We start from the raw sequence: 22,096 nt of genomic DNA, 5'->3' as shown, positions 1-22,096 counted from the left end.
TTCTATGCGTTTGCACCTTTCGTTTTATATGTGAACCTCACCTTTAAAAATTTTAGTATTAATTCAAATTTGTCTTTAACAATTTGTGTGTGTAAAATTTTTACTTCGGAGAGTGTGATTGTTATTAATGTTGTGTTCTTTTCAGTTGCTGGAAGATCCCTCAACTTAAATTCAGCTGATCAGTATGTAGACTATGAATTTTAAATAGGTTGTGATGGATGATTGTATTGAATTAAACTACTAGTTTTGAAATTGAAGCAGAAGAAAATGACTAAGTTGACCCTACTTAATATGAGTTAACTCTGCCCATTTACATTTTATTCTAGGTTGAACGAGATAGAGCTCCATGTAATCACTGATGACCAAATCGAGAAGTTGGTTCTTCCATCAGGGATCCCACCAACAGTAAAGGAGCTGCAAAGTGTTGTGAAGGATACCTTTGGGATTTCAAACGACTTCAGTGTTTTAAACCAAAATTTCAGGACTACTTCACTATTCGCAGAAGTGACCAGATAAAAGACAAAGACACTGATCAACTGTCAGCTGACTATGACTCATCATCCAATCCAGTTGTATCCAATGCAGACTCTGCTGCAACCACTTCTCGGGACACCATTATTCTCAAAAGGCAGAACTTTGTGAGGCCTGGCCAAAGCTGTTCCCTATTCCACAGTCAGCATACAAAACTGAAATGTAACTGGAAAGAGCCACTGAGGAGTATAAAAAGAATGGAAATCTTCTACTTCTCCAAAGTAAAGACTGACATTCTTGAGAAGTTGGCTGAAACTGTATTTCTAAGTATGGCCTGTTCTTCCTATTATTATTATTATTATATTATTATTATTATTATTATTATTATTATTATTATTATTATTATTATTATTATTATTATTATTATTATTACAAGCACTAGTGAAGAATTTCAGTGCATACAATCTAAATTAATCAGAAAAATGTTATATTATAAATTTTGTATACATTTTATATTCCACAATAAAAACAATTACTGTTTGAATGTTCTCTTTGTGAAATTGATTCATTTTACTCAGAAAAGTTAAATTAATTTGATTTTCTCTTACTATTCAGTCATTATTTATAAAGTTTAATTGGAAAATTATTGAATCCAATTTGAGTTTTACTTAAACACAAAAGGTTTTCATTTCTTTGTAATGGATATTTTAGTCATTTTTTACTAAACCTTTGCCAGATTGTTAGTAAATTCAAAGTAATTTTTCCTCAGAGATTAATTTCAAATGAATTAATTTTTTGTTACAATTATGCAATTTTAACCTTCAATTTGAGATTTTGTCCCTAAAGCCAACACATATTTACAAGTGAATGTTATTAATATCTATTTTGTTTTTTTGTTAAAATTTAATTAACATTTTATATATATTTTACATAAATCGCTTGAAATTAAAATCTACTTAAGTAAATTAAGTGTCACTTTGTTGCCATAGGTTTTTTAAGTAACCTCTAGTCACAGTTTTTACAGTGTAGATACCTGGAAACTGAATTGAAATAGTTAGAACTGAAGAATGTAGGTGGGGGGGGGAAAGGTGCAGCAGCAGCACTCCATCTGGGATTACAAAGATTTCTGAAAACTTTGCAAACTTGTGTGAGTGAAGTAAGTTGGCAGAAGTGCTGAACTAATACACCTTAAGAGACGGTCAGTCATTTCTGAGGAAGGTCAACAAATGAGTTAAAATACAATAGGGATTAAAAATATAAGTGCATATTTATCCACCCAAATTTCTATGAACGATCAGTCAGTAATAAAGTTAGACAAAGTCTCTGAATACATGTTAAAAATACACTCACCAGCCCCTTTATTAGGTACACCTCTTCAGCTGTTGATTGACACAAATGCCTAACCAGCGATGGCAGCAGTTCCAAAGCATTAGCCAGTGGTTTGATTTCTGATCTGTTTTTCAGTTCCTTTAGGTTATGCCATGATGCTTTTCGAGGTCTTTTAGTCTACTTCACTTTGTCAGACAGGTTCTATTTAAATGATTTCATGATTGATCAGGTCTGGCAGTAATCAGGCCTGGGTGTGGCGAGTGAAATTTAAATCAGCTTTGCAAAAAAAAAAAAAAAAATGTTAGTAAAGTGTTAATGTCATTAATTTGTTTCCACTTTAGGTTAAGAGAACTCATTTTCCTTAATAAATGAAATCATTATTTAAAACTCAAATCTGGAAGGCAATCAATTTTACACACGCTGCACATTTGGGCATTTAAAATTTGAGGAATATGTAGTTGTAGTTATGGCACGATTAGACAAAGTACCAATTACACTGAATAATCCTTACTATTGTAATTTATTATATTTTTACAGTTTTTGATTCATTATTGATGCAAATTGCAACTTTGAAGCACAAAAGCTCAGCAAACTTTCATTTTCAAGGGAGTCGTGCAGGTGTTATGGAGGACTTAAGTCATACGATGCCAACCTTTCATATTTATAAGAAGCATATGCACAACTATAGAAAGCAACCAAAAGTTTTTGGCCGACGATTTATCCTAACTTTACAGGATGCTCATGCACTTGAGCAGATTTCTCCAAAGGGGCTTTATTGAAACAGTAAACAGTGTCCGTTTCATGGCTCTTCCACCTCGTTTTTAAGGAAAGTCGGATCTCGAATGATTAAACGACACAGTGTGTGAGAAGTCTGATTTTTATTTGACTGAAATTAAATGAACCACAAAGAGTTGCAGAAGTCAGCGAACTGTGAACAAAATGATATTAACCCTCATTTGTTTAAAAAAAAACAAAACAACTAAACAACAAAAACAAAACTGTACTGAGTCAGTCTGAGTGTTGGGATCATAGACTGGAAGAAACAGAAGGGAGGGAAATGTAGAGAAAGGGGACAAAGGAAGAGATAAAAGAATATTAAAAGACGTGAAGGCTCAGCTTCATTTCTGTCAACTTTTTGTAGCAGCAGCCCAGATTTACAGACCACATATTGCACCAAGTGAGTGCTTTGAATAAGAGGAGGGGAGGGGGAAATCACATTCAAGTAAATGACAAGAGACATAACAGGCGACATGACCTCAGAGTGATCTATAAAGTGCCCTTTAGGTTCAATAGTGTTAGAAAAAGAGAAACAAGATAGAAAAAAAGAAAACACTTTTTCTTTGTAAGAAACGTGCTGCTTTATATTCAGTGGGGATCACAGCTTTTCTCTCAAACATCCACGCGCGCACACACACGCACAGCTTCATTTTAGTGTTGATCAGTAATACTTCTGTTAAATGTAATACATACATAAATTCATATAATCATGAAAGAACTTAAAATTGTTTTTAAATCTCCCCTCAAGTACAATTTACAGCATTATGAACAGCAACAGGCATGAGAATATTAATGTAATCGTGACGTCTCAGAGAAACTACCCCCCCTTAATTTTAAGTTTTCCCTCCCCAACCTCAAGATCAATTACACTTCCAAATTATTACGTAGCAAACACAAGATACAGTTTCATGCTGCTCTCAAAGCACTACAATAAAAACAGTTTTATTAAACACATTTGCTATCACTGTAACAAATGATACGGATTCATCATTTCCCAGACTAGCCAGATTTTCACTTCACACACCATGTCATATATAGTTGTCAAAATAGTAAAGAACAATTGTTTATCAGTACAAATACACTGAGAGTACTTTCCTGGAAGAGTTATACCAAATGTTCAAAAGAAAACATGTTCCATGATGACAAAATGTTGCTTGTTTGTTTGTTTTTTAAAGGAGAAAAAAAAATTTCCTATCTCTGGGAACTCATCCCCGATCTTTGAATCATTATTAGTGCCTGAAAAAAAAGAAAACTTTATTCTACAAAAAGGCTGCATGGTGATCTCTGATCACACAGTGCAGACAAGGCTCTACGGAGGGGCGTGGCCAATTTCCTGAAATGTGATTGGCTAGCATTCCTAAGGTAATCTGGTGTTGGTCTAAGGATTTGAGAGAGTTGTGATCATAGTGCCGTTGCAGTTTCTTAGAGAAATAGTGCATGTAGAAGCCAGATTAAGGCCATGCGAAGCACCCCTCTGTAGAAGGCGGTGCAAATACTGTGCTATAGTGTACATAAAGGAGCTATTGAAATGCATTGGTGTTTTCCAGCACTGTAGATTTTCACAGGACGAGGGTAGAGGGGGAAGAAACAGCGGATCAGGGGCCAGCTCCCATCATTCATTGCTCATGCCTGTGGATAACAGAATTCAGCATTCGAAACAGTGCGACACTCCCTTCCTTTCCCCAGCACCTTAAAAGGAGGGACCTACCCAAACCGAAAAGATATAAAGACGTAGGCATATTGGCTCGACAAGTCGCTGTACAGTCTCGAACCACCGTGCAGTGGAGGTGGCTCGCAGTCAGGCATTACAGTACAACATGCTTGCACAGAACTGCTACAGCAGCTGGTTTGACATCCCTGTTTCATTTTGTCTTATCGTTGGAGGGTTGGATGCGGTTGGAGGGAGCCGTTCTAGTCGACTCCCTCGAAGCCCTGCGCGTTCTCGACGGCCATCAGGAGCTTCTCTCTCAGGTCTTCAAATGATTCATAGGTGGGTAGATCCAAGCGGTTAAAACTGGAAAAGAAAAACAGGTAAAACAAATAAGGTAACATTTTAAATAAATTAATTAATTACATTTTTTGGTTCTGTATGTGGCAATTTCATATCATCCACAGTGATCACTCAAGTCATTTTCATTTATATCGCACCAAATAGTTGCCTGGAGGCACTTTTTACTGTAAGTTAAAGATCCTACAGTAATTCAGAGAAAACCCAACCCCGTCTCATTATTAAAGCCCTACCCCACAGCTCACGATCATAGTTAAGGTTGGGAACGTAGATCAACCAGTACATCAACAGCTTCACTTCTTACCATGACAGACCAGTTCAATCTCCACATGACCATTGATGCACCACCAATCTGTCTGTCACATGAGACTATAGGAAGAACTGCAAATATGCAGTTAACCTCTGTACAAGACTTGTGTAAACCTTTCACATACAAAAGGGCTTCAAATACTATGGCAGTATATAAAACAGTGGCAATAGTGCTACACTGTAGTTGAGAAATAAGCTCAAAAGTACGATTTAGCTCATACGTTCTCCTGCGTGGCTACAAAAAACAAAAACAAAAAACAACAACAACAAATTAAGTCCATGATGCTAAATAGAAGAACACAGACCGCACACACTGAACACTGGACTGGACGACCGACAAACTGAAAACCAAGAATATTACTGCCGAGTTTAATTTGGTCAACAGGGGGCAAAAACATAAAAATGAATGTCTCCACACTAGCTGGTACCATTCCCACATTTTAAAAAGATAACATGGTAAACAACCTTTAGCAGCTGCACACTTTTACCTTGCATGTGACAAAAACTCTGCCAAGCTGAGATTGCTGTCAGTTTATCTTTAAGTGCCTGCTGGGACTGCCACTGAAAGTATGTACGATTTTTTGCTAAGCACCACTGTGCAGTTTCACAGAGCTGCTAGCACAGCTGCAGACGCTCAGCTTTGTTGTTCTGTGAGTGTGTGTAGCAGTGACATACCATGTGTGAGCTCTTGGCAACTTATCTGGTGTTCCCCACTGCTCGATGGTGAACAGCTGAGGACCATTAGAACCTGGCACAACGGGAGAAACAATTATGATTCCACTCTTGATGCACACACGAGGACAAATTAAACCCTTTAAGACCTTGACTGCAGGAAAGCCTTTGGATATTTACTGCATTTTACATAAACATATGTTTTTTTGTTTTAAATGGAAATACTGGGTCAAGTAAAGCTGTATAAATAAATCTAAAACAAAGGATTTCTTTTAAACAAATCAATGTGACTTTTTACAACTTAGCAAATCTTGACATCTCTTTCTATGTATGGAATTACATTTACTCAATGTGGTAAATGGACCACAATTTGTTAGAAAAGGATTTTTGTGACCTTGTTGCATCTTGTTCTGGCCAAGTATATGCTAACACTGCTACAAAAGTAGAAAACACCACACAAACACCAAACACGTACCATAAAGCTCAGCAAAACCATTCATGGGCACTCGTGATGTTCCTGTGACAAACTGGAGGAGTCGAATTCTTTTTTCAGCGTCCATCAGCAGGACAACCTGACGAGAGAGGAACGTTTCAATTTCCCAAAAGTCAACAAATTTTTTCAATCAAACAATAAATAAATAACACTGTCTTTATTAATGCTTTCCCATCAACTCAACACAAAATTATATTTGAAGAAAGTTTCTGCATATAGTTTTGCAATCTTGCCTTTGCGCATGTCTGTGTGGGGATGAAGTTTTAGATCTCTGACATGAGGACATGGACGGTCTCACTTTGTGACCTTCAAAGAACTTCAAAGAACTGCTGGACTGCATTTTAGGGTTAACAGTAAGTTATTAAACTAGTTGTTAACTAATTGGCAAGCGGTGAGGGTAGGTTTATGTCAACGAGTGTCCTTACAAATATATGCAGATTATAAATGTACATTTGAACACAAAAAAAAATTAAAGGAAAAAGTGATGACACAAAATTAAACAGAAGCGGTCAGAGCCCTTAATCAGATGACACGACACAGCAGTCTCTGTGGCTGGTGTGTGTTTGCTGTGTGAGTGTGTTAACGCTCAAGTCAAGACAAATGATAACGAGGGGCAGGTACCACTTTCATCAGAGCAAACAAGCCTGTTCTTCCAAATAGACTTTGATCTTCAAAAACGAGGCCAGCAACTTCCACTCGCAGGCCAGATGGAGGGAAACGTGCTTTTATGATGAAACGTCCAGAAACACGTAGACTAACATAGTTTAAATGGTTCTGCTGCATCCAGTTATGAGTCTCGAACTGTGTAACTGAGTAATGAGCATACCTTCCAGAACCACTGTATGACGGGATGATTGGGACAGTAGCCATTCTTGTAAACGGTGTGTTGTCTCCAGTCGTTGACGTCAACGTCACCCAGACCACACATGAGCAGCTACAGAGAAAAGAAAAAGACAGCATTTACACCCAGTGCAAAATAAACCCTTAACAAAAATTTGAACGAATCTTCCAGCTATAGACTTAAATAAGTGGTTTAATATACGTTTCCCAGCAAGCAAGGTTACTTAAGACAGTCTAAAGATGACAAAGCAGCTTAAGAGTAGGTTAAAATATTCTCACAGAAGTAGTATATTGATTTAAAAAACAATTAATTTTACCCACTGGCTAATGAATTAAACTTTTCTTTCAGCTTTACTAGAAAGATATTCATACCTCCAGTTCGTTTTCGTCAAAGATCTTGATCAGATCTATTTGAATGAGCTCAGTGAAGCCCTGAAAATTAAACAAAAGGAATTATAATAACAAGTAAGCAGGTTTAGAAGAATTTAATTTCAACTCTTAAACTAAGTAATGGTAAAATGAACTTATATAGCACTTTTCTACTTTAAAGTGCTCTATACATCAACCATTCACACAAGCACTTTTCTATGCTTTGTTTATGTAAGTGCTTTCTAGCTAACATTCACACACATTCATACTTTGAGTTAGTATCTTGGCCAAGGATATTAGGCATGCAGACTGGAGCAGCCAGCGATCGAACCACCAACCTTTCAATTAGTAGATGACCTGCCTCTTAGGCTCTTAGCCACCCCAAAGGCTCAGGTAAACTAACTAAAAATCAGTGGCCACATTGCCCTCGAGTGGTAAGCATATGACTGTACATAAATACCTCCAAGAAAGCGTTCATCTGCTTCTGGACCCGATTGACAAATCTCCACTGAATGACCAGACTGACGGAGGGAAAATTCATATATTATTGTAGATGAGCATATGATTGCAATTTTGTTTATAAATATGAGTCAACGGATGACATGAAAATCAAAATACTTACTCTATGTATTCCTTCTTGTTGTCATTGGTGACCACCATGTCTGAGCCACTGGGCTTTAAGTCAACCTGGTAGGTCTGAAGGATTAAAAAAAAAAAAAAAAAAAAAAGCTGAGTTTTCTTCTGATACGCAATAACATTAGTATACTGAAATTAAAATGAGGTTTTAACTGATTAAAAGTGACTGCTTCGATGCCTGCACACCTGCCCAAAATTGTCCTCATCAATGCAAAACCTCAAGTCCAGCTCAGTGGGATCATTCTCCAGAATCCACTTCAGAGAGTTGTAGTACTCACTGTCCTATTAGACACAAAGAAAATTAAAGAATTCATTGGCCTTCACTTGTGAGAAAGAAGAGTTTGACTTCATCAATGTGAAACTGTTCCAAAGAAAGCTAAGCAAAAATATATTTATTTATTTCAGTAAAGCAAGTTCAAGGAATAAATATTTCACAGATCCAAAGTCACTGGTTCTGTAGTGCAAAAAGAAACCTTACCACAGACTCCATGTCTTTAAGAGAGATCTGTTTTCCTAGCATCATCTTATAGAATGGTCGGATGAAAAAACCTGAAAAGAGGCACAAAAAACCCCCAAAACATAATGATAATCATCAACATCACTTTTATTTTCTACATTCTACAACACGTTTAAAAACACAAGTGACAAGGTGCTTTAACAGAGCTAAAATTCTGTGCTAACTTTGCAATATCAAAGCAATCCTCTACAATCAAGTCGCCTACCATCCAGCAGCTTTCCATGAAACACAGCCATTCCAGCAACACGCCCAATGAACTTGAAATAGGAGAGGTGATCCTCATTGCATAGGCCAGAGTTGGGATTAATTTGGAGAGTGTAGTTGTCCCTGGAAAGACATGAGCACAGATTTTAAAAAGTATTAGATTAGACAGTAATATCGATATCATAAGATTAGATGTTTAAAAGCATACACAGCACAAAGTAAGTAATTTAGGTAAGCAATGAAAAGAAAAAACAAAAAACACAAACAAATTGGAACAGTGGAGTGGAGACCGACATCTTTTAAGGTGATTTCTAAAAGTTTTATTAGCTTTTCATTGAACCACATCTATAGACTACTTTTTCCATTTAAAATGTTCAATTCTTTGCCCTTAAATGCCACCATTTATTTTCTTTGGGTACCTCATGTCAAAAATATGTGAGAACAAAGTCATTACATATTGATGACGGTACAACATAAGACACTTTGACCACCTTAATGCGTATTGTGTGTGGGAAACCCTTGTTCGACGTTGGCTTTTTGAATAAGAGGAAAAGCTAATCAAAGTAAAAGGAAACTTTCACAAGTCTCATGGGGATGACACGGCAGCACTGCCCCTCAACAGCTAACGCAATAAATGAGTAGAGATGGATGTTTTCATGGCTCAGAACAGAAAGAACAGTTCCTTTACGACTAGCTTTGTGTAACACTATGTCCTGAGTGGTGTGTGATATCCTGTTGAATTCTCAAGGGTTCAACGCCTTTCTTCAGTCTCAAAAGCAGCTCTTAAAGGAGGCGCACACAAACGAGCAGACACTTACGTGGCAGAGTATTCGAAAAGGCCGTAATAAGGATTGAACATCTCCTTAGATAAGAGGAAAAACCACTCTCTGGCCACACCACCGTAGTCTAGTCCTTTCTCCGATTCAAACTCGATCCATAGACGTGCCTTCAAAACATCTGGCCTCTTTAGTGACATGATTCGACGGTATGACTCTTCAAAGATGTTGTTCCTGTGTAGCTTCATCTCAAATCGATTAGGGATGTCAGCCTGAAATGGTTAAAAGTAAAAACTGTAACATGTGTTTTGTTGGAAATAAAAACAATACTGATTTAGAAACAGCTAAAACAAGACAGTTTTTAGAAGAAAGTAATGTCAAAGATCATCCACTGGAAAGTTTATGTAACAGATGGTGTTGGCCCCCTGTCACAAAATTTGGATTCTCTGACAAGTCGGCGTGGTTGTTGGACAGTGATGACATTCACTGGTGATGTAAATTATGAACAGGAAACATTCATCTTCAAACTAAAATTTGCTTCTCTTTGGTGTAAAACCCTCTTTCCAAAAGATTACTACTGACTACCAGCAACTACTTAGGGAATACACACTTATTCACTAAGAACCAGAGTTAGCTGGGGGGAGTCCCCAATTGGTCTCTGGGCATGTGTGAATCTTTTGTTACTGAAAAATGCAAATACATGATGTGTCAGCAGACAGTCCAAACTAATTTTTGTTTAAAAACTATTGTTACTGTGCACTTAAGATTAAATTCAGAAATTAAACAGCAACAGAAATGAAAAATAATGGACAATAAGTGGTAATTATATACCAACTCCAGCATATTTTAAATAAAAAGAATGTGGAAGAATTGCAATGAATATTTAATATACAACACAGATGTTATACTCAGTCACCCAGTGTTGTGACAGTGTGAAGAAAGCTGAATAAGTATGCAATCAAGCATAATCAAAAGAGAAGCAATTAGACCGTTTTGTGCAAGAGGAAGTCGGGAAGTTTGAATAACATTTATCTTTTGCATCATTATGCAAGAGTAGCACAGACAGACCTAGAGACACAGGATAGAAAGTCTTACCGGTTTCTTTAATTTCTTTCTGAAGTAGTCATATTTCTGCTTGAATTCTCTGGAGTAGGGAACCGCCTGCAAAGACAAACAAAACACAGAAGTCAAGAAACAGTCAAAAATTATCAGTCTCCTCGTTGGGTTTCCTGATATAAATGTGTAAACACAAGCGCAACATGGTGGCGACCTTCCAGTGAGAGTGAAGTCTGAAGTGGTACACAGAAGGACACCAGGTTAGCATGTTAAGTGACAAATGCAACAACTAAGTGATTTATCTCTGCTGTGCACAGACGGGCCGGGGCTGATGAGAGTGCACGGCAGATAGAACTGCTATGTTAAGAGAAAAAGCTGTCATTTGTATGTAGCGACTCCCTAAACAAGTGGGGCAGTAAGAGGAAACAACTCACGGGTCCTGTGATGGCTGGACTCTGTAGACGCGGGTCCTCCCACTGCGTGTTCTTTGTATCTGGATAAAATGAACACAACAGAACATCATTTCACTTCATTTCATTTGTATCTTTAAGAAATTATGTTCAGGGACACTGGGACGAAACAGATGTTTGAAACCAGTTTGAGTAAATAAGAAACAAAAATAATGGCAGAAAAGCAATATAATGTGAAAAAGAAGGTTTTCATAGGACTCCATGCTATCCTGTAAAAAACTTAGTACACCCTTACTGCTGCCACAGGAACAAACAGGTCAAAAGCTGCTGAGAGGATGATGAGAATGAGGATGGTGATGTAGCCAGAGTCTGCAGCAATGAGAAGGTTGTTTGTGATCTTGATGAGAGCAGTCTCTGTGCTGTAGTGTGTTCTGAAGCCAAAGTGAAAGGGTTCACTGAGTTCATGAATAGGCGTGTTGCAGGGATAGACTATTCAAAGGATTTGATGATGATGATGTCAACAAAAGCTAAAGCCATGCCTTCATGAGAGAGCCAAATAGAGGGAAAAGTCTATTCCTGAGTAGTCTAAAACAGTTTGTGGGAAGTGATGTAAAGTATCCGGAGGAGTTAAACATCCCGGCATTAAAGAAGAGTGCAGTCTGACTGCTATCAGAGAGAATGTTATTAGAAAGAGTCCATTGTAACATAGCGATGATCATAAACTGGATCCAGCAAGAAAGTACAGTAGAAGGTAAGTACACAAAATGTAGTACAGCTGTTAAACTGTAACAGCACAAGGTAACCCAATGGGAAATACAGATTCCCAGAACTCCAGGTAGAGATATCAAAATGGAGATAATCTGCCATAATCCACAGGACCACATTTGCTAAAAATCAAACACAGCATCTTAGCACAGCTTAAATTTACTTTGCAGTCATTCCCCAGCCATGAACTGAGTCAAACATGAGGCCATCTGTCTGACAGCTAAGGCTTAGTCAGGACAATAATCCCAAGCACAGCAGCAAATCTTTATAAAAAAGGGTGGGCCAAAATTCCTCCAGAACAATCCGAGAGACTGATAAGGTCATCCAGAAAATAGCTACCTCATGTTTCTTGCTGCTAAAAGTGGCTCTATGAGCAACCGAATAACAGGGTGTTACTTGGTTTTTCACATGACTGCACACATAACCAAATGCAAGCATGGAAAAGGTATCTTACTGTGGTCGATGTAAAAGGTGCGTCCGTCTGTATGAACTCTTTCTTCCCATCCAGGCTGAAAAAGAAGAAGAGAGGAAGAATAAGAAACTACTAGAAAGCACCAATAAACAGGCCGTGCTCAAATAGCAATTTAAATCCATCCATTTATTTTTCCTTTTCTTCAAATTTATGTTTAATTGAACTTCAGTGACCATTAAATGGTCCAAACAATGACATCCCAGCACTGCAAGCAAGGTAAGCTCAATCAAACACGACAAAGGAAATGAAAGGATTTTGTGCCTTATTTGAGTTCGGTCTGGCACATCAGCAAGGCAGGGATACGACCACAACATAAAGGTTAAATCACCACTATGAGTTCAAACCAGTATATCACGACTGACACGGTGACCACTCAGTACAGTGTCACAGGCCACACACACTCGTACGGCACCAGCAATCAAGCAAATAAAAACATTACAGTAGACTGAGTGTAAAGGGATGGGGGAAAGGCACAGTTCAATCTGTTGAACAAGGTGTAGCTACAAGACGTACGGTATATGTGTAAGTATGCTGCTGCTGCATGAGTGGAGACCAGGCTGAAAAAACTGAGAATACATGCAGCATACAGCCAATTCCTTCCTCTGATATATATGTATTTATTTATATATATATATATATATATATATATATATATATATATAGCTCCTTGTGTTTCCTTTGAAACCTCCCTCCCTCATTGTTTTACTCCCATTATGTACTCTAGTCTCACTCCTTCAGTCAGTCCTACTCCAACAAATGCCTGGGAAATCCGTCTAGTGTTAACCGTTTCTCAGACATTGATACAGACTGAGAGATCCAAGGACAATGATGGGGAGCTCCAAATGTTAAACAATAACAGAAGGAGCGGCAGTGGTGCAAGGAGGCTGCACACAGAGAGAGGAAGTGGGGTAAAATACTAAAAAGGAGGTAGAGCGACAATCCACCCATGCTGGTCATGAAAAAAGAAAAGATTGAAAGAAAGAGAGAGAGAAGAGGAGAAAAAAAAAAAGAAAAAAAGAAAACAGAAGGCTGTCTGCAGGCATTTGACCAGGCTGGACTGGACCAGACAGGTAGGCAGGCAGAGGGAGGGAGGCACCAACCAACCTCCTCTGGTAGGTTCTGCCAAACAGACATGGCCAGGTGTAGAAGAGGAAGCATACATTAGATCCATCAGAATGAAGAGAAAAGAGAAAGGGGGAGAGAGAGAACACATACACACATGCACACACACCACACAAGCCTGTGAGTTGTACAAACCCATAAAGTTTTTTTATTATTACTGTCATTAGTAATATTCTTATTATTAATACTACATCTAGCTACAGTAACATTTTACCCACTTCCAGGGAATCTTAAGGTTTCACCTCCTAATAAGGTTATTACAGTCCCCAGACCCTCTTGGCTAAGCTTCACACAAACGGCTTCTGTTCTTACAGGACTAAAAATGGAAATGTGTAATGGAGTCTGATCACATGAAGTTTCATATTTTACTGTCAAAGTAATTTCTTTCATATTTTAATTTTAAACATAAACAGACCAATCACAAGCTGATTACAACATGCACCATAACACAAAAAGCCAATTAATATGTTGGCTTGATTCTACTTTAGCTAAGACTACATGGTTGTACTGCTCCAAAAGAGCAGATTTGTTACACACATAAAAGACAGAGTACATATTGCTAATGATGAGTGCACAAAGGTATGTAGTCTTTGTGATTCATGAGGTTGTTTTGCATCTCCATTGCAGGCCAAAGGTTAAATATCTACTTAGTCTTATAGTAATTGTACTTACAGGAAGAGGGCCAAGGTCACCAGGCTCCATTGAGTTCTTATTCCTCATATGGACCGGATATTTCAACCTGGGATCCTCCTGATTGTCAGCAGTAAAAGACAGGAAAGTAAACAATTATATTGGAAAAGCACAACAAACTCTAAATGTGCACTTTGTTCTCTATATTAAAGTTAAAAAAGCAGCTCTGTCAAAGTGCACATAAAATTTACCTTACCACCACCAGATGTCACTAAAAGACCAACACTAGCTACTGCCCCACATTTTCTAATCACTAGATTAAAATCAGAGTGTTTTTTCCTCATCCCTAAACAGCAATGTGCTAGCTCACCCAGGTGGTGGTTCTGCTGTTGTGGTCGATGAAGAAAGGCCGTCCGTTTGGAGCTATTCTCATCTCCCATCCTGGGGGCAGGAAGCTCTGCTGGGTCTTGTGTTGCGACTTTGGGGAGCTGTAAGGGGACGGCTGGGGAGACTGAGGATTAGAAAGTGTGTCTTTCACAGCCCTCCGTACCTGAATGTTGTTGGCTCCCTGGGGGGGGGAAAAAGTGATATGAAATTAAATAAATAAATAAATAAAGATCATGTAATGCTATCTCCCAAATAAGGATACATATCGAAACTTAAACGGACACTGACTGACAGCGAGATACAAAATTAGTGATCATTAACAAAGACAGAAACACATCTTCCAACAAATCCCTTTTTCTTTGTCTGCTCATAAAAAAAGAGAGAAAAAGATTAGAATTCTTAGCACCATGAGATTTCCATCTAAAACTTGCAACATTTGAATGTATCATCACCACTTTTCTCTTTAAGCTATTATATCAGTTAACACCAGGCTCATTTCTGATTTCCATGTTCCATGCCGTTTACTCCATCAACCTGTAAATGAAAATGTCACACACATCTGATTTATCACCCTTCCCAGATAATGCGTAAGACTTCTCTTGCTCTCTCTTGGTTACCTGGATACTGAAGAAGTACAAGAACAACTAACAAATGTTTACTTTAAATCCAGCAGAACTCATTAATCTAAATCTGGTAACAGAGCTCTCTGTCAAGGCTGAAAGGAAACCTAATTACAGCATAATACCAGAAACTATTTATATACAGGAAAGTGAGCATCTCTGGTAAAAGCTCCTTATGTCGTCCAGACTAAAAAGTGTCCCTGCATCAGATAATTTAAAAAAATTTTAATAGCAGTAATCATCACTAATTGACCTTTTTTTTCTTCTTTCAAACAAGAGAGAAGAGTGCATTAATTAACCACATCCCCTGCAAGTTGTAATTACAACAATCTGCTGCGACTATTTCGCTTCCTTTTACTTCCACAATACTCGCACACACTTTAATTAAACCTTGTTCAGGTCTGTTCCCTAGGTAGCATCTTCGCCACCGAACGAAGCCATTAAAAGGCTGCAGAAGCACCAGATGAGATCATGCATTTCTACAAACGTGTTGATCAGACTTACATTTGCATTCGTAGTGCATAATTTAGGTTGAGGAGAAAATGTACGTGCAAATTAATGCGGTGCAATTAAATTGACAACCTCAAAGGTTATCTGCATGATGTAGCCTGCAGCTTAAAAAAACAAACAAACAAAAAAAACCACATTAAAATGTGAAGTAGAAATTTCAATATTTTACCCAGGTGTTATACGGCTAACGCATTAACCACTTATGCTGTGTGAATATTAACACCCTCTGACCAATGAGTGAGAGAAAGCAGTCATGTAAAGCATAATGTTGGGAACAACGTAACATGGAGGCGGTAGGATGACTCTATGAATTGCTATTGGTCGTTAACATTCAGGTTATTAAAAAGCAGTAATGAAAAAAGCTAATATTTAATCTGTCCACTAGATGAGTCAAACACCAGGAATGTACACGGATTGGCTACATAAAATCTCCTTTCTGTGTGCTTTGTTACTTTAGTTAGACCTTTGATGTTTTGTTAGCATAGAGTAGCATCGGAGAATGAATTAGCCTTGAACGCAGTCTTATTTATATTTATAAAAACTAGTGCAAACACACAGTAATATTGACACAGCCTTCCTTAAGTTCCTTATTTACAATTTGTCACGCCTTCCCAAATAAAACCGATTGGCCATTGCGTTACCAAAACAGTCTTTATTTAATAGTTTTTCCACTCCTTCACTTGTATGTCCCTAGTTTTATTTTAACAAATGTTAAAATAAAATCAAGGTGAATAAAATCAAGGTTGAATCAAGGTGCTTAAGGAAAGCTCGGATCATATTATTCATCTAATCAGCGTTTAGCTGCAAGGTCCTTTAGTACACAGTCATGAGCTCAACTTTCATTAATGAGGAGAAAGTAAGAGCAATATGAAAAAAGAAAACTGTCATTAATGGAGAGATCCCAACAACACTTGAGAAGATTTCATTAAGTTTGGCAATGAGGAGAAGACAAAAGCAGCAACCTGAAAAGAGGAGAGCTAACAGGTGGAAATGTTAATCTTTAGAAGGAACAGGTAGAAGCGTGAGAAAGTGAAGATCATGATTTAGTCATTTGGAGCACATGGCAAGAAAGGACGGGAGGGTAAAGATTCAGGAAGGTAGGACAGAAATAGGTGGTCCTCAAGTATGTAGAGGAAAAGGAGATGGGAATGATGGTGGAGAGGGACAGTACAGGTGGCTAATTCTCACCTCCAAGGGGGTGGAAAGGGTGACAGTAGGGGAGCTGAGGCTACGAGGTCGTCGGACTTGGGGCTCATGGAGGTGGTTGTTGGAGGCATTGGAAGAGGAGGAAGGGGTGGATGCAGGTGCCAGGGCTGAGGCTCCTCCTGATGCTGCTGCTGCTGCTGCTGAGGTGCTGGCGCCGTCTTCAGTCAGCTGTCAGTGAGAACAGCACTTTTGAGGTTAGGTTGGGAAGAAATCAAGCATGCCATGCTGTTTGCCACCAATAAAAAATAAAAAGAAAGTCTCTTTGAGAAGCATGCTTTTCTGCACTGGAAAGGTCTGGATGCAGGCTTTGTTTTCCTTGGGAAATAAGCCACTAAAATCTCAAAGGCAGGGGTCATTTCAGGGCCACAAAGAAAACAACAATAGGATTTTATGTCCAACTAGAAAACAATGACAAAGGTTTGAAATAGTGAGATCACCACATAACTTTCACCCCTAGATGAGGTGGGAGGTACAGCCCACATTTACAGCGGGGTATAACTTCAGAGCAAACAGAGGAATTATTTGATAGATTTGCCTCTCCTTCCGAGTACTTAAGAAAACAGATGAGGATCAGAGAATGAGGAGACTATGACATTTATAATACAGTCACAGAGTTACAGAGTTGACCATAAAAAGGCACAAATGCAAGGGTGGATTTCAAAGGAGAGCATCAAACATACACCCAGTCCCCTCTGTCTCTCTGTGAGCACTGCTTACGTGGGGCTGCCTCGCTTGCAGACAGAAAGGCAGGGTGGAAAAATGGAGTGGAAATGGGAGGAGGGAGGGAAGAGTAGTGGTTGCGGTCCCATGCCAGGGTTTAGAAACACGTGACCAATACACAGTTGAACTTCATCCTTGTGTTACACAAAATGCTAGACAAGAGAAGGAAGACGCACAGTAAAAGTTGGACAAAGTAGGAAACAAAACAACGCAGAACTTTGACATTTAAAAGCTCTCTCTCTTTTTCTTTCACTCTTGTACACAGAGAAAAGGAGAAACACAGGAGGGGGAATAGAGTGGGAAGAGATCCAACACACAGGCGAAGAATCATGGGGCCGGGTTACGGTCCAGCCAGCCCGACAGCTACACTTCAGACCTGCTGTACCTGCACAACTGGCCTAGTCCATGTAGTGGTGCGGTTGTTATGGTTGACGTAATAAGTTCTTCCCTTGGCGTCCTTCCTCTCCTCCCATCCAGGGGGCAGGCCAGGGGTGGTCAAGGTGTAAGCAGTCGACGAGGGAGACTGGCCAAGTGCAGAGAGAGAGAGCAAAGCAAATATGGCTAATCAGTACAGACTAGTACATTTAGACAAGTGGAGGGGCTCTAATATTTTATATTGAGGTTGCAGGGAAAGACATGTGGATAGAAATAAACACATTCAATTCAAGCTGAGAACTAGAGTTATACATAATATCTGATCATTGTTAATATTATTATTTTGTTTTGGTTTTTTTAGGTGGCAATTTTTACAAAAAAAGAAAAAGAAAAAACACAACCCCCCCCCTCCAAAAAAATAACAAACTAGTACTAAAATAAACACCATATGTGGGGAAAATGGTAGATTATTACAATCCAACTAAGTGAACTATTAACCATTTCCAGCATAAACATTACAGAGTGTCAACCAAATAATCGCAGCATAATCTGGTGATGTGTTACACAGACAGCATGGCTGAACACTGGCAACATTTTACGATGCAGCGTCATGGCTCGTTATCAATGACTGATCAGTGGCATTCGTTATTTGCAGCTAGGCTGTCAGTTCTTGGTCAAAACACAACAAACACAGAAACACACACATATAACAGACAACTTCTGATCTAACGCTGCAGATCACAATAAGAGAATAAAGAAAAGACAGGTTTTTAAGCTATGTGCTAATCATGATGATTTATTTCTAATGTGTTCAAAAGTAATTGCTTTATTAAGCTGTTTGCGTCCATTATGAAGTATGTGTAGTATGAAAGGGGCAATCTGTTTTTTGATGATTTTCTAAAGTACAGATCATCATTTGGCATATGATCTGATTTTTAGGGGAATCAGAAATAATGTTCCTGTCAATAAATTAATAAGTAACAGTGCTGTTTAGGCTTTCCTGGTCCACAGGAACTGAAAAAAAGCTGTATTATTTTCTACCCTGCAAAAAGAATTTAAAATGCACGCAAGCATTTCTTGTAAGTTTGTACTTCGCTGAATTTGCAAAGTGATTTCACGCTGTGAAAAATGGGATTTAAATGAATATTACTCCCTTGCATGGCTGCCAAGAAACAGCTACATGGCTTTAGTCTTGACTTAAAATGTGACTCTATTGTGATATCATTTTCTTGATCACACTGCCCTGCTCAGCATATGCTCGTACAGGACTTTACTGGAAAGCAACACTGGTGTAACGATGAGGAAATCTTCCTAATGAGTAAGCTCTAACTGAGTGCAGGATTTATTAGAAGTCATTCACAAAACTAGTCGGGTGACAGTCCCATCCTACATAGTGCTGTGCATAAACTGAGATATTACCATAGGCTCCTCACCACCTGAGACTGTTTGAGCTCTCGTTCTTCTGGACTGGGAACTCTGCTGGTGGTAGACAACATGGAAGAGGGTCTTTAGTTCACAATAGGTTATGTTTTAAGGGTGTAAGTTAAGAGCCAAGTGTGGACACAAGCGAAGGCTGAAAGAGGAAAACTGAGTGGACAAAAGGGGGGAAAATTCATTCTCAGAGGAGGTGAGGAGTGGCAGAAAGACAAGAGAATCTTTTGGTTATGGGCCTAAGAGCACAGTGACTGTGAACAGCAAGGACACAGGACACAGAGTGAAGCAAATGGCTGCTGTGATTGGCAAGAGGGGGACAAAAAGAAGTATCATCCCTGTGCAATCAATAACCTTTGGAAAACAGATTTTCCCCCTCCATTCAATGTGCAGCATCTTTAATTTCAACCAGAAACAGGTGCGTCCTGAAAATGTGCAAGCAGGTAAGTGATTTACAGTGCTGAAGGTGGAAAAAGGAACCAGCCTTAACAAAACAATCAAATTTTGAAGGAAAAAAAATGAAAGAAAATGTATTTTCTTTCATGTACACGTTTTGTTTCTCCGTTTTAAACGCAGATATGCAACTAGGTGTTGTTCTGCTTACACAGAAGTACATAAACAATATCAGTCCTCCAACAGCAGCCTTTTATAAAGCAATTTAATAGCTACTACTGCCAAAACAAATAGAAAACTAAAATATGGGAACAATTTTAAATCTGTACCGTCAAATTAAAGCTACCTCATATCCTCCTATTAAGTTAATGACGTATTTTAAAGTATATTACAGTCAAATTGACAAAAGAAAAAAATAATGAAATAGAAGGGGGGGGGGGGGGGGATTTCCTGTGGTTGCTCACTACGCCCACAGGAAAACATTAAACCTTGTATAGACCTCAAACAAATGCTCCCCCTCCCCCTCTAATGGTTTCTAAACAGTCGTCCAGTTCTGAGAAACGTATCATGGAAGGGAAAGAAAGACACGAGCACCTGTACTGTCACTTCTTCTTAACAATGCTAAAGCTCACTGCTGTGTCTCAGCTGTGTGACTGACAAACATCTGACTCAGATCTTGTGACAGTTTGTTAAGCTGAATCCCATCTGACGCCATGACTCAGGACTCCAGGGGAACCCTGGTGCACTTCTTAATCTTACTTTTTTGTCTCAGAGTTTTTAAGTGGAATCATGATTCTGGTGAGACGTAACAAATCAAACACAGTGGAATGTGAATCACAAAGAGCAGTGATGAGAGACGAAGAGGTGTGGTAATCCTAGAGAGACAAAAAGTAAAGTAAGTAGAATAAGTGGTACAGTTGAAGCAGGGAAGAAACAAAGGGTGAGCTGGGTAGTAGCATCTGCTGGAGGTTGAAATGCAAGAGGAGCAAGAAAGGTGATTTAGCATGTGGTAAACTAACAGGACAGACACATCCACGAGGAGGAGGTAAATGAGACATTAGCAACCTGCTTAGACAACACAGAAAGAGAAGGAAAGTAGAAAAAGCTGGAGGAAGGGTTTGTGGCTTTAGAAATATGTACCGTAAGAGGAGGAGCCTGGGCCTGATCACTGACGCCATCCGTCATACTTGAGGAACGGAGTCTGTTTGACAGCTGGCTCTGTTCAAAGGAAGCAAAGAGAGAATAAACGCCACTGGCAGCGCTGCCTCTTGTTTTGGCTGCTTACATTTACATCAGGTCCAGGTTTTTGACAAAATTAACGGTTCTCCAGTCTCACCAAAGCAGAGCTGGGCCCTGGCACTTCGCCGTTTGTATCGGGAGTCAGCGACAGCCTCAGATTTAAGTCTTCTGAGAACTCCTGGGTGATGGGTGTTGGTGTGTGCTGTGGTGTCAAAACGGAGGAGGGACCGGGCAGAGATTGAGCCAAGCTGTCGTTATCCTCTTCTGTGATGAGCTCCCAAGACTACCGGCACAACAAAGAGACAAAATCTTGATGTAACACAGATCTTTTGGAAATTTTACCACTGTAGATGAGTTTAAGTGTGCGTGAGTGGACTGCTCTTTTTTCCCCCTCACATTATCCAAGTCCCTGGGCTCCAGGTGCTCGTTCTCCAGGTCTTCACTGATGTGGCGCCTTGATCGGAAAACGCGGTGGGCTTCCTGATGGATTTGCCGCTGTTGATTGTCACTCTCAATCTCTGAAATCACGTCTCTGAGAGAGATTTGGTGAGAAAATGTGAATGGAAACCAAAAGTTAATAATCATGAATTAATTCTCCTGTGCAGGATTATTTAGTAACAAGAGCCAAACACTGTTATATTTAGTTATTTCAACAACAATTTACAGTCTATCAGGTGTGCTCAGAATAATGATGATATAAAATATGTCCATGTTTTGTCAACCGTGTATACTTTGTTGAAGGATTACTTTGACGAGCGATATGCTTTTTCATTTTACTGCTAAGAGCTACCTCAGAAGGTTAAAAGCATTTCTTCTATCTGTCTCCTAAATATAAAGCTAAGTCAGAAGGCTAGCCTAGGACAAACACATTAGATTACTGACATTCAGTCCATTCTTCTGTCTTCAGTTTTGTGCAAAGCTAAGCTAAGCTAAGCTAATGGGCCCTTATATGCAGGATTTTGTTTTTACCCTGTGTACACTTATTTAGTTTTTAGCAGAAAAAGTGATAAAGCTCAAAAATTGAAAATATTGTAATTCATTTTTTCTTTTTAATACATCTATATAATTAATAATAATAATTTCCCCATTGAGTGGAGACATGGAATATGGCATTATTGTGTGTATAGAGAGGGAATTTGTGTATATTTTAAAATGTCCAATTATCAATTTTTAAAGGAGTGTAATGTCTACAAATAGGAATAACTGTGGCCGACGCCAGTTGTTTTGATGTTTAAAAAAAACCAAAAAAAAAAACCATCTTAAATAATATTTTTGAAGAGTATTTCCCCACTAAGCTTGCAGTACATGGGCAAAAATCCTCAGACTTTAACACAGATTTTTTTCATGTATAAAAACCAA

General features: G+C 38.7%; 1 protein-coding gene across 12 annotated transcripts in view; it reads right to left on the bottom strand.

The window, feature by feature from the left end:
* Positions 1-2,661: 2,661 nt before the first annotated feature.
* nedd4l (NEDD4 like E3 ubiquitin protein ligase) overlaps positions 2,662-22,096 on the bottom strand; it is a 43,287-nt gene continuing 23,852 nt past the window's right edge. For 4 of the 12 annotated variants that reach the window (XM_084935435.1, XM_084935432.1, XM_084935436.1 and 1 more), the window contains 23 exons: positions 21,134-21,269; positions 20,835-21,020; positions 20,639-20,716; positions 19,094-19,153; positions 17,685-17,822; positions 16,562-16,747; positions 14,227-14,424; positions 13,899-13,976; positions 13,209-13,223; positions 12,087-12,141; positions 10,892-10,950; positions 10,497-10,562; positions 9,444-9,673; positions 8,627-8,748; positions 8,383-8,453; positions 8,091-8,186; positions 7,891-7,964; positions 7,729-7,789; positions 7,272-7,331; positions 6,886-6,993; positions 6,042-6,138; positions 5,570-5,642; positions 2,662-4,591 (listed from right to left, as the gene is read on the bottom strand). In XM_084935435.1, the coding sequence (XP_084791561.1) occupies positions 4,489-4,591; positions 5,570-5,642; positions 6,042-6,138; positions 6,886-6,993; positions 7,272-7,331; positions 7,729-7,789; positions 7,891-7,964; positions 8,091-8,186; positions 8,383-8,453; positions 8,627-8,748; positions 9,444-9,673; positions 10,497-10,562; positions 10,892-10,950; positions 12,087-12,141; positions 13,209-13,223; positions 13,899-13,976; positions 14,227-14,424; positions 16,562-16,747; positions 17,685-17,822; positions 19,094-19,153; positions 20,639-20,716; positions 20,835-21,020; positions 21,134-21,269 (2,350 nt within the window). In that variant the 3' untranslated portion in view covers positions 2,662-4,488. The remainder of the gene's footprint in view (positions 4,592-5,569; positions 5,643-6,041; positions 6,139-6,885; positions 6,994-7,271; positions 7,332-7,728; positions 7,790-7,890; positions 7,965-8,090; positions 8,187-8,382; positions 8,454-8,626; positions 8,749-9,443; positions 9,674-10,496; positions 10,563-10,891; positions 10,951-12,086; positions 12,142-13,208; positions 13,224-13,898; positions 13,977-14,226; positions 14,425-16,561; positions 16,748-17,684; positions 17,823-19,093; positions 19,154-20,638; positions 20,717-20,834; positions 21,021-21,133; positions 21,270-22,096) is intronic. The other 8 variants (XM_084935439.1, XM_084935434.1, XM_084935437.1 and 5 more) reach the window with 4 other exon arrangements.

This window comes from Perissodus microlepis, chromosome 7, assembly GCF_051167445.1.
Source record: "Perissodus microlepis isolate ML-2025 ecotype Zambia chromosome 7, ASM5116744v1, whole genome shotgun sequence".
NCBI lineage: Eukaryota > Metazoa > Chordata > Actinopteri > Cichliformes > Cichlidae > Perissodus > Perissodus microlepis.
Note: the sequence above shows the minus strand (reverse complement) of the source record. Positions and strands in the feature narration are given on the sequence as shown.